General features: G+C 41.0%; 1 protein-coding gene across 1 annotated transcript in view; it reads left to right on the top strand.

Moving 5' to 3' along the window:
- LOC108795839 (cytochrome P450 2A5-like) overlaps positions 1–11736 on the top strand; it is a 23669-nt gene extending 11933 nt beyond the window's left edge. Inside the window, exons 5-9 of the mRNA XM_018567156.1 lie at positions 4583–4759; positions 5234–5375; positions 6602–6789; positions 8893–9034; positions 11534–11736. Coding sequence (XP_018422658.1) covers positions 4583–4759; positions 5234–5375; positions 6602–6789; positions 8893–9034; positions 11534–11715 — 831 coding nt within the window. The 3' untranslated portion in view covers positions 11716–11736. The remainder of the gene's footprint in view (positions 1–4582; positions 4760–5233; positions 5376–6601; positions 6790–8892; positions 9035–11533) is intronic.
- Positions 11737–11991: the final 255 nt, after the last annotated feature.

The following is an 11991-nucleotide window of genomic DNA, read 5'->3' as shown; positions in this document are numbered from 1 at the left end:
TATATATATACATATATACCTCCACATGTCAATGCCATATAAGGGCACAAGTATCCATAAATGGAAAAAGTCACCCAAAAAGGGGTCCACAGATGTAGACCCATAAATTGGTGCCCATTGCATCAATATCCTGGGTCTATAATTTAAGCTATTTGTTAAACCATCAAAATTCGGAGCTTTGGGGGTATTTCACAAATTTTACAACTTTTAAATGGCAAACCAATGATTTGTAAAGAATATATTATTTTATATCGCTATATCTAAACATATATAGAATGGGAAAGCGCAATGTTTGAATGTCATTAGGTGTCGAGATAACAACTGAAATTGATCATGTCGTTGAGCCCGGGTGCCTCATGAGAACTCACTTGGTGAATCCATCTGCATTCCCTTTGTAAAAGAGATTTGTCCCAATCCCCCCCACGTCTAGGTTGATGGACCCTGTCCAGTGCAAAGAAACGAAGTCTGTCGATATGTCCATTATGTGTGTTAACAAAGTGTCTAACTATCGGTGACCTTAGATCTCTGGCTGCTATGTCCGCCAGGTGGTCCGAGATTCTGTTTTTAAACATTCGTTTCGTTTTGCCTTCGTAAAGCATATCACATTTACAGAGCATTAAATAAATAACACCCTTTGTTTCACAGTTTACAAAATGACGGGCTTTGAAGCGCTTTCCCCGAGGTGTAGTCACCTCCGCTCCAATCTGGACATATCGACAGAATTTGCACCTTTGACACTGGAAGGTGTCGGGGTATTTGCAACAGAGGCCACTCCTAGTCGAAAAGTCACTGCTCGTCAGTTTGTCTTTAAGGGAGGGGCATCGTCGGTAAGTAATAGTGGGTTTAGTACTTAAGAATTTTGAGATTCTAGGATCCTTAGTCAGACGGTGCCAATGTTTTTGAAGGATCCTAGATATTTCTTTGTGCTGGTTGTTAAAGGTCAAGATTAGTCTCACAAGGGAATCTTCTTTGTCATTATTTCGTGATTTGGCTTTATTTTTCTTAATAGGTCCGTTAGGTCTACCCTTTGCCCGCTGATATGCTTTTTTAAGTGTTTTATTCGGGTATCCCCTGGCCCTTAACCTCATCCTTAAGTTTTGGGCCTCTCTCTCAAAGTCGGTGTCCATAGTGCAGTTCCTCCTGACTCTTAAATATTGGCCATATGGTATACTGTTCTTCAAATTTTGTGGATGGGCACTACTTGCTTCGAGGATAGCGTTACCCGCCGTATCTTTCCTGTATAGGCTGGTATAGAGGACCCCTCTGGCATTCTTGCATACCAGGATGTCCAAAAAGGGTAGCCTGTCATTGTCAAATGTTAACGTGAATCTCAAATTGAGATCATTGAGATTCAAGACATCAACAAAGTCTTTCAGGAAATCTTCTCCCCCCGTCCATAGTATCAAGATATCATCTACTGTATGTACCTGTGCCACGATAAAACATGGCACAGGTACATGGACAGATCCTCTCTATCTAACAGATCTTGCTCCCAACCACCTAGGTATAAATTGGCGTAGGAGGGCGCACACTTTGTCCCCATGGCAGTACCTTGTTTTTGCAAATAATGCTGATTGCCAAAAAGGAAGACATTATGCGTCAAAACAAATTCTAAAAGTCGCAACAGGAAAGCACTATGCATACTTTCAGATGTCCCCAATGTGGCCAGAAATCTTTCGGTCATTTTTAACCCTTTGGCATGTGGGATAGAAGAGTATAGATCCTCAACATCTAGACCCACCAGGAGAGTGCCCTCTGGCATTTCTAGATCTTGGATTAGTGAAATTAAATGTGGGGTATCCTTGACATATGAGGTCAAAGACTCCACATGTGGTTTAAGAAAGTGGTCTATACATGAGCTCACATTTTCCGTCAATGATCCACAGCCTGAAACTATGGGCCTACCCGGAGGCGTTGCTAAAGATTTATGGATCTTGGGGAGGGCATATAGAACCTGCGTTCTGGGATAGGGCACCCTTAGAAAATCTAGGGTGCCTTTGTCCATAAGACCTAGGTCAAAGGCCTCTTCCAGTATTTTATCCAACTTGGTTTGGAGGGATCCAATGACAGAAACTTCTACAGGTTGGTACCAGATTTTATTTTCCAGAATCCTCATCACCATCTCTGTATACTGTTCGTTGGTCATAATGACCACGTTTCTGCCCTTGTCTGCCTGCTTGATAACTATCCTCTTATCTTTTTTTAAAAGATCTAGAGCTGTTCTCTCAGAGGGAGTGAGGTTGTCTTCCTTTATTTTAATGGGTACAGCCAACATGATTTCCTCGCTCACTCTTTTAACAAAGTCCCAAATATTAATATTTTGCGACAAAGGCGGGAACGTTCTGGATTTGCGTTTAAAGGATTTCTTGATAGTGGGGGAAATCCCTGGTTCGGTTTCGTCCTCATCAGAAATGTGCCCCTCCTCCCAAAGCTCCTCCAAATCCCTGAGTGCCCTATAATCTTTTCTGGAAAAATCCAATTTTTTATTAAACAATCTACATGCATGTATCGCTGTGGGATATAACAAGGACTACTCCATTTCGGGTTAAAAACACAACGTGAGTACAGCTCTGTTATTCTATTTTTGATATATCACCATTTTGCCTGCACCCGAGACTTCCTGCATTTTAGGAGATTTATATATCTAAACATCCATATCATTATATTTAGGTGATTCCAGGGAAGCTTTTTTAATTGTTTTTAAATGTTTTGTATAGGTGTCTTTATGTATAAATGACTATTACATTTTGTTATATTACTTAATTAATTGTGATCTATTCATCAGACCATCTCCTTTTTGAGGGATTTCTCTTCACAGGGGACAATATTTTTTTGAGTACTGCTAGAAATCACAGCTATTATGGCCCCTTTAAAATCTAAGCTTTCACATTTCTGCTTGCTACAGTCCCCTTACAATTACTAATGCCACATTTGATTTTTCTCTTATCATGTTCTATTATAAAATATCAGAGGAGAAAATAACATAAAAAGAGATGGACAGCACAGAATGTACTGGCTAAAGGGGCCATAGAGAACACAAAAGTGCAAAAGGGATGCATTCGGCCCCTGGGCCACAGGTAGGGTCCCAGGGCTCCAAGAGGGTATTTAACTTGTTTTAGGATACATTTGCTTTCACTTCCTGTTGTCTAGATTCCAAATTATTTTATCTTTCAGACCGATGTAACTTGATATTTGTTAGTACATCAAAGGCATACCAAACTTCAATTTGCAAATGAAGACAAGTTATTTAAAAAATATAGACACATGTGACATAAAGCAAACCATAAACAACACCAAACAATCCAATGAAAACATAGTGTATATGCAATAGTAATACTAACTAAACTAACTATTTACAAAGTAGTAAGTCAGAAGGGGAGGGTAATGTGAGAAATCGAACAGCGCAGGGTCATTTGGGAATGCAGGGTAGCAGGAAGCAGACAAGTCAGGAGTGGGGTCCCTGCATATTCTAGGGATTCTGTTGCTGGTGACCAATTTGAACTGAAAAAACAATGTATTGTTCACCTAGATCATTAAGGGGTTAACTAAAGGCAAATTCTAAACCTTTTTTAATTACTTTTGGATAGAATAGTGAGGGGGTTAGAACCTCTGTCAGGTAGATAATATTAAATTAAAGAAGTGTGTCCCAGCAATCAATAATTAGCTTTTCTAAAGCATGGTGTATGTTTCCAGCACTATACTAATCTGCCAGTCAACAAAGGAATGACGCACTGTGTCTGAATATCCCAGGAAAGGGTAGCTAAATATTTTGGCGGTGCTGATGACAGTCACAGCCAAAGTATCTAACTTTATCCTTGCCCAACATAAGCAGACCTTTGAAATAATGTTCAGGTCTCAGGGAACCAGCTCGCAGTACAATAATCACACCACAATGGTGGTCAATGAAAAAAGGGTTTCTGTGATGTTGGGGGTCAGTGGAAAGAATTCCCATTATACTGTTGGTCAGTGTAGTGACTTTATACATTGGGGGCAATGAAATAATACTCCTTACATTGGTGGTCAGTAGGTAGAATGCCCCCCCCCCCTTTACAGACAGTTAACATTATCATCGGTGTTAGTGGTTACTTACTTGAGGAAAGAGAGGAGAAGTTCCACTGGTTCCAATACTACTTGCTGTGCCAAGTGGCATTGGACATAGAACTATGCAGGCCAGGCAGCAGTTTAATCCACCACTACTCAAGAAACCCCCAGCAACCTCTGGAGGAACACTGGTTGAGAAAGGCTGCTTTACTCTATCAATAATTAAATAAAAATGTTTTTAACTGTAAATAAACTTTAAATGCAGCCAATACTTTTACTTACTTTTTCTTTAATCGGAAAGTCTGGTATCCTAAAAAAAAATTTTGCTAAGAGCGTTATGACTAAGAATGGGGAAATGTTCCTATTATGAGAACAGATCTTTCTTTCACATTCACACCATTTCATCTTTCACTTACTAAGAATGAGAACCACTCACCATAGTTTAGCAGTTATAGAATTGCATTTACTACCGATCTTTCAATTTCATGCTGTAAAGGATTCACATTAATATTTTGTAACTAAACATTCTCTGTTTTCACAGTTGTTAAATCTATTTCCCAAAACATCATTGTACATCCCGGGACCCCATCAGAAAATCTTCACAAACTTTCGGAAAGTGAAAAATTTTATTATGGAGTCGGTAGATCATCATAAGAAGACTATTGATATGAACTGCCCACGGGACTTCATTGACAGCTTTCTCATAAAGATGGAAGAGGTGATGTCTATTTATCAGTTAGTGCCTACTTCTACTTTAGATTATGGTGCATTGTTACAATGTTACATGGAATGCCAGCTAAAAGGTTTTATATCTTATTTTAGTTTTTGAAGGGTTAGAACTCAGTTTTATTGCTTTCTGGGAGATTTCCATTTACTTCCTGTGCTAACTTGTTGTGTGGTGTCTGGAACAGGATGTGAGGTCAAATCTTTCTTACAGGAACACTGAAGAAAAAATACAAACTGAGGTTCCATACCTTTTATGGGTTTTTTTCTGGAGCTTCTCTCACTGTAATGGTAGAAAATAAAATTATATCATTTTAGATTGTAAGCCCTCACAGTTAGGGCCCTCCTTACCATATTGTCTTGAATTGTATTGTGATTGTAATGTCTTCCTTATATTGTAAAGTGCTGCACAAACTGTCAGCGCTATATAAATCCTGTATAATAATACTAATAATCTTAATATCCACAGGAAAAGGAAAACTCAAACACTGAATATCACATTGATAACTTATTTGCAACAGTGAAGGATCTGTTTAATGCTGGAATTGAAACAACTGGTTCCACTCTGAAAAGTGCACTTCTCATCCTGCTCAAGCATGCAGATGTGGCAAGTAAGTGACATTATATTTCCTTATATTATTAAGTGTATGACAGTGTTCAAGCACAGAGAGTGATGGAGGTTGGATTGCACTGATGATGCACAATAAAACCTTTGAGCAAACTTCTCCTGACCTGGCTTGCATATCCACAACTCCAGTAGTTTATGTCTCTCCCCCATGATAGGGGTAGTCCATGTGTCCCCAGACCACTTGCACCAAGGACCTGCTACGCCAACCTGTTCCTTTAGTCTCCCAAATATTTAACCCCAAAATACCCAAATAGATTAAAGTTAAATAGCTTTAGCAACTCCTTTATTACAAAAATACAATGATAAATACAAACTGACTAGACCCCAAGCTGCAAAAAACTGCCTGTGTATTCATCGAAGCTCCATGACAGCCAGTAGCTGTGCTCTGTTTATCAGGAGCATACAGAGCTCCTAAAAAAGAGTGTTGCAGAGGCAGGAGAGGCTCTTTTCCCAAGTGTGCCACCCGCAGCATGGCACCCAAGACAGGCGCTCCTTCTTCCTCTGCCCCTATCCTGAATATATCTGTCTTGAGTGCAGAGTTCGGTCATCCAAAGCCTTGGGCTTTTTTCTGACTCCAGGCAAAACTTTTCTTAACCCCTTCAGTGGGGCTACCCCCGCACTGCAAAGGTTAAGTGCTTGTTTTTGACTAAGTTCAAAAATAATAAAGTTGAACTCACCTGATTGTCGGAGTTGGCTGGCTGTTAGACTGGTCCATGGAGCCACTTTCCCCTTTTGCTCAAGCAGTCTAAGGTGCCGTGAGTCTTCACATCCTATACACTGTGTATTAGATGTGAGGATGCTGAGGGGCATACCTTCACTGCAGTGGAGGAGGAGACAGGCTGGGGAGCGCTGTAACAGCCAGACGGCTGTGAGGTTCAGGTGAGTATATTTTTTTTATTTTTGCACATAGAGAAAAACGAGCACTTAACGGGAGGTAGCCTCACTGCAAGGGTTGAGAAACTTTTATTGAATCTGTTTCTGACTGAGGGTCACTACTGGCCCTTTAATCTGTAGCATTGCATTGAAATTACAGTTTTCTGTAAAACTCACAAAATAATCCACATCCGTATTTACATAGGGAGACCTAAACCTTCAGACGAGGTCATTCTCCCAAGGTTTTTAACACTGTTAAACTTAAACTTTTAAAATGCATTCCTTATTTTTGCATTTTTCACAAATATTTTTTTTTTTTTGTGTGTGTGTGTACAGGAAAGATGCAGGAGGAGATAGACAACGTCATTGGGCAGAGTCGATCTCCTTCAATGGAGGATCGTATTAGGATGCCATACACAGATGCTGTGATTCATGAAATCCAGAGATTTGCTGACATAGTTCCCTTGGGAATTCCACACTCAGCCAGCAAAGATACAGTATTCCAAGGATACAGCATTCCAAAGGTCAGGGGTTCTGTTTACCGTCGAAATCAATGACACACAATTGCTTCTCAGCCGCTGCCCTTTTCTCATATATCAGACCTTTACCATTCCAGCATGTTCATATAGCATTATACATTGAAGGCCAAATTGTTCATACTTCTATGTCAGCTGTTCTTTTCTCTTGGAGGCAATTCAAAATAGTCTTTTTTTCTTTCATAACCTACTCCCATCTGATGATTTGTTGCAGCAACACATGCAGTATTGTCCAGTAAGGCCTTGCAAAGTAAAATGGCCAGATGCATCGTATAATAACCCCAACATTTAACCAGTATGGACTACACTATGCACAACAATATTCCACATTCCATGGCTGTATGGAGTAATCTTTGATATACGCTAGGGATGCACCGATACCGATATTAGTATCGGTGCCATACCGAGTATTTAGGCGAGTACTCGTACTCGCCCAAATGCTCCAATACCTTTCCCGTTGCCAGAACTTCCGTTCAGAGGAAGATTTCCTCTGAACGGAAGTGCTGTAGGGATACATGGAGCCAGCTTCACGTGCAACAGCCGGCTCGATGACAGGCTTCCCAGCCAATCAGCATGCAGCTGGCTTCCCGGCCAATCAGGAAGCCAGGAGGCGGGTCATTACTCGCCGCCCAGCTCCCTGATTGGCCGGGAACCTGGCTCAATATTGATTGGCTTGGGAAGCCTGCCATCGATGGCTTGGAAGTAGATTTCCCGGCCAATCACAATCAAGCTGGCCAAACTACATGGGGCTGGCTTCCCGGCCAATCAGGAAGCCGAACGTCATGTCATTACCCGTCCCCCGGCTTCCTGATTGACCGGGAAACTGGCTCCATGCCAGCGGAAACACCAGTACCGGTACTTGGCGAGACTTGAAAGCAAAATATCAGTACTCGTACTTGATACCGAAAAACCAGTATCCGTGCATCCCTAATATACGCTAACCACCTGTTGCTGATGATAATTACCAGGTTGTGTACTATAAACTCTATTACAGCCTAAATTAAAATCACAGCAAACTCCTTCTGTTCATCAAAAATCACAATCTCAGCAAAATCCTTCTGTTAATCAACATTCCAGAAAGAAAGGCGGTATACCATGACAGTGATATATCAGAAGACTGGCATAAACTAATCTGCATATTACTTGAGAAGATATGATTAAAAGAAGCAAAACATAAGCTCAATTATCAATGAGTTAATATGACTTTAATCTACTGCTCGTGCATTTCTATTGGTTATAAAAAGACAAAGAGCATACTGCCACTGCACCATTACTGATGAAACTTTAACAGATATGTGGACTAAAAGCATTCACAATGGAGACAGGAGTCTTAAGTGCCAATAGTGAAACACAAGCTCCTGCGTAAACTCAACCCTTCCCACTCTTGGTCCATGCCACTCACTTATACCTTTGGAGAATGGGGTCCACCTCCTCATATCCTCTGAAGAAGAGGCCTCCAACCTTAAAATGCATGAGCAAATGCCTTGAAACAATAGAGGCCAAGTTCCTTGGAAAGGAGCCTGCATCCATATGTGGTATTGTCACAAGCATGTTTGACTACTGAGGCAGAGGTTATGACCCTTCGCATCACCTCTTTCAGGAGTGACGACCGGCGATCCACTGTTGTGATCCAGGCCTGTGGACCAGGCTTGTTGCCACTCCTTGTCATGAAGTTATGAAGCCACCACAGGAGTCTTAAGGACCCTTTGAGGACCCACTGATGGACAGCCAATGGAAAGTGTCCTCATCGCCAGACAGCAACCTAGGAACCCAAAGAAGGACCCTTTCATACTGCAGTCTCAAAGTAAGAAGACCCAGAACCCGGCTCATCACATGACCATGGTAAATTTAGGTAAGTATTTAGATGTTTGTTTTTTTTTTTCAAATCTAAGTGGGGAAGTAGCTTGGATGAGTGCCCTGAGTAATGTTTAATAGAAAAGGATTAGCCTAGACATAATCTTAAAAAAAAATTGTATATGAAAAAGTGGGGTAGATTTACTTGATGGAAAGTAGGTTACATTAACTGATTTTTGTGCTGGGTATAACAGTATACATTATTGCCAGTAATGTTTCTAAATCCTTTCATTTTAGGATACAACTGTCTCCCCACTGCTTTCTTCCGTCCTAAAGGACCCTAAATACTTTAGGAACCCAGAAAAATTTGATCCTGGACACTTCCTGGATGAACATGGCCAGTTTAAGAATAACAAAGCCTTTATACCATTCTCTATTGGTAAGATTAAAAAACATATGTATAATAGACTAGTGCATTCGTTTTCGACAAAATTTCAAAATTGAGATACATCTAAATACATAAAAATTGAGTGGCAAAATAAGGAATTTGACCGTATCCAAATTTTTGATAACAAAAATTTGTATGCATCTGAATGTTGTCCAGATGTAATTTTGAATGAACTAATGTCTTGTTAACCTCTTGCCGTCCGCCCGTAGTAAAAAACGGACGGACGGCACTGCTACATCTGCGGGTTGCCGTCTCCAGACGACAATTATTTAACACCGCAGATGTCAACTGGTTAAAATCGAAAAATAAAAACAGCATGGGGTCCCCCCCCAAATTCATATGAGACCCTTCAGATGTAGTAGGAATTCCAAATGACAAAAAAGGAATGCCAAAAAAGTGTGGGATCCCACACCCCCAAATCCCTTACCAGACCCTTGATCCGAAGTGCAGCCTGCAAGAGCAGGAAAGGGGGGGTAGATTATTGTGTGCCCACACCAACCATACCAGGTCACTTTCCCTCAACATGGGGCAGGGTCCCCATGTTGATGAGGACAAGGGCCTCTTCCCACAACCCTGGCCCGGTGGTTGTGGGGGTCTGTGGGCAGGGAGGCTTTTCTGAATCTGGGTGCTGGACGATGTGATTGACAATGGATTTACATCATGAGCCTTTATTTTGGGGGGAGATTTATTCATTAAGAACTTGTCAAAACTGTGTAGTGTGTTTATTTACTCTCCAAATGTTTATTTGGTGAATAAGTAGGGGTAACAACTACCCCTTACTCATTCTGGAGGGGGGGCACATATGGGTGCCCCTTTTCAGATAAGCCCCGCCGCCAACAGACCTACACAACCACCGGACCGGGGTTGTAGGGAAGGGGCCCTTGTCCTCATCAACAGGGGGACCCTGACCCATGTTGAGGGCAAGTCGCCTGGTATGGTACAGGAGGTGGGGCGCTCAACCTTTCCATCTTTTCTGCTCTGCCAGGCCGATGCTCAGATCAAGGATCTGGTAAGGGATTTTGGAGGACTTCACAATCTATTTTATTTTGACTCTCACGTTTAACAACATACTAAACTCCATCCAAATAAATTCAAATAGATCCAAATTCTGAAAACAAAAGCTTTGGATCATTCTGATTAGTAAATATGGATCCAAATTACAGAAAACGAAAAAACAAATCTGAACTAAAATGAATATGAATTGAACTTTTCGGTCATGCACATGTCTAGCATACAATATTGCATTTACAAAAGTTCTTATTGAAGAAATAACTGCCCATGGTTATATTAGTACAGCAACAGGTATGAACCTGCACAGAGTCTAGAGGTCTTTGTGAGGTCAGTAGAACTTATTCTCCAACTGCTTTCTTTGAATTTTCAAGTATTAGATAAGTTCTGTGATCAAAACTTACATTTTTGTAGTCATAACTTTTTGTATTTATTATGGGATAGAGTGGGGAAGGATTAGAACACCTGTCAGGTTTCCCTGCTGTCAGAGGCCCGGTTGGAGAGGGAAGACCATCTAATAGCAACACAAACAGAAGTAATAAGTTAAAGAAGAAGGAAAAGCTGAAATAACCCACATTTAAAACACTGCCTCCCCACTGATTATATACACAATGCATACTGAATTAAGAAATTGCAGTATACAGTATAAGTAGCTTTTTTTAATCCTCTTCAGAGTGGTCACATGACGGCAAAGCTCCTCTCTGTCATTGATTGCCTAATGAAGCTGGTGGAAAGGAACCTTCTGCCCCCACCTTTAATGGGGAACAGTGGAAGCCAGTAGGTGACATGATGGCTCTCCTTGTAAATTACCCCCTTTGTCAAGCCAATTATTTACACGGAGGAGTTTTGTAGTCACGTGACAACTGTGAGGAAGCATACTCTAATACCAATTTGATCAGATGCCAATGTTTATGACATGTGGGAGGAAAGCAGGGCATCTATATTAAACCCATGAAACATACAGAACATGTGTAGAACATACAGATGCCTTGATAGGATTCCAGATTCCAGAATCTGGAAAGTCAGAATTCTAACCCTTTAGCCATTGTCTGACTCAAGTTTAGTCAGAAGTTCCATCAAGTGGGAGTTGGAACCTCTAACCTGCATATTTGTTCCTGGTGAGTGACTTCTCGTGAAGCAGGAGATTCACTTAGATCACCCTGGATAATGTAAACTACCAAAGTCCCCAAAGGGGCCCCTGTGCAAGGTGAATTTTGAGTATTGGCTACGTTAAAACACTTTATTCAATGTGTAAGGATTTTTAGCTATACAGAAATGAGCAAAGTCCAAGTTTTTGTGGCAGTTGTAGGGGTCCCAGTACTCATCAGATCCACAGGGGGAAATGGACCACAGGGGGCCCTGTGCAGTCTTCATAATGGGGTGGGGATTAAAGAAGTCAGAGAGATTTCCTCTTATAACAGATTCTCTTTAAGTCCATGTATTATTTTATTTTTTTGTAACTGACTATTGTGTTGCCAACAGGGAAGAGAAATTGTCTTGGAGAGGGTCTGGCCCAAATGGAGATCTTTCTTTTCCTTACCACCATACTGCAGAAGTTAGATTTTAAGACAAACAGAGCTCCAGAAGATATTGAAATAACCCCAGAACCTGGTAAAAATGGTGTTATAGTCAGATCGTACCAAATGTATGTGGAACCACGATGATGACACCATGGAGAGGATAATGAAAATGGAAACATCTGAAAGTTTTTAAATTATAGGACTGTGTAATATGACAGGGGCAAACCCCAAGAGCCAGGTAGCTAATGCTCTTTAAAAATGACTCCTGGTGCCTAACTTTTGAGCTTTTCTCTAGCTGTTGCTAATAGAGCTGGCTGCTAATAAAAAACCTGCTGGCTCCTGGATTGGACAGACTACCTCCTGAAATGCATATTAATGTGTCCACCCCTGTGTTAAGAAGTCTGTTTTATCCACACACTG

The sequence above is a fragment of the Nanorana parkeri genome, unplaced genomic scaffold (genome assembly GCF_000935625.1).
Source record: "Nanorana parkeri isolate BGI_ZX_2015 unplaced genomic scaffold, ASM93562v1 scaffold1015, whole genome shotgun sequence".
In the NCBI taxonomy this organism is placed as follows: Eukaryota; Metazoa; Chordata; class Amphibia; order Anura; family Dicroglossidae; genus Nanorana; species Nanorana parkeri.
Note: the sequence above shows the minus strand (reverse complement) of the source record. Positions and strands in the feature narration are given on the sequence as shown.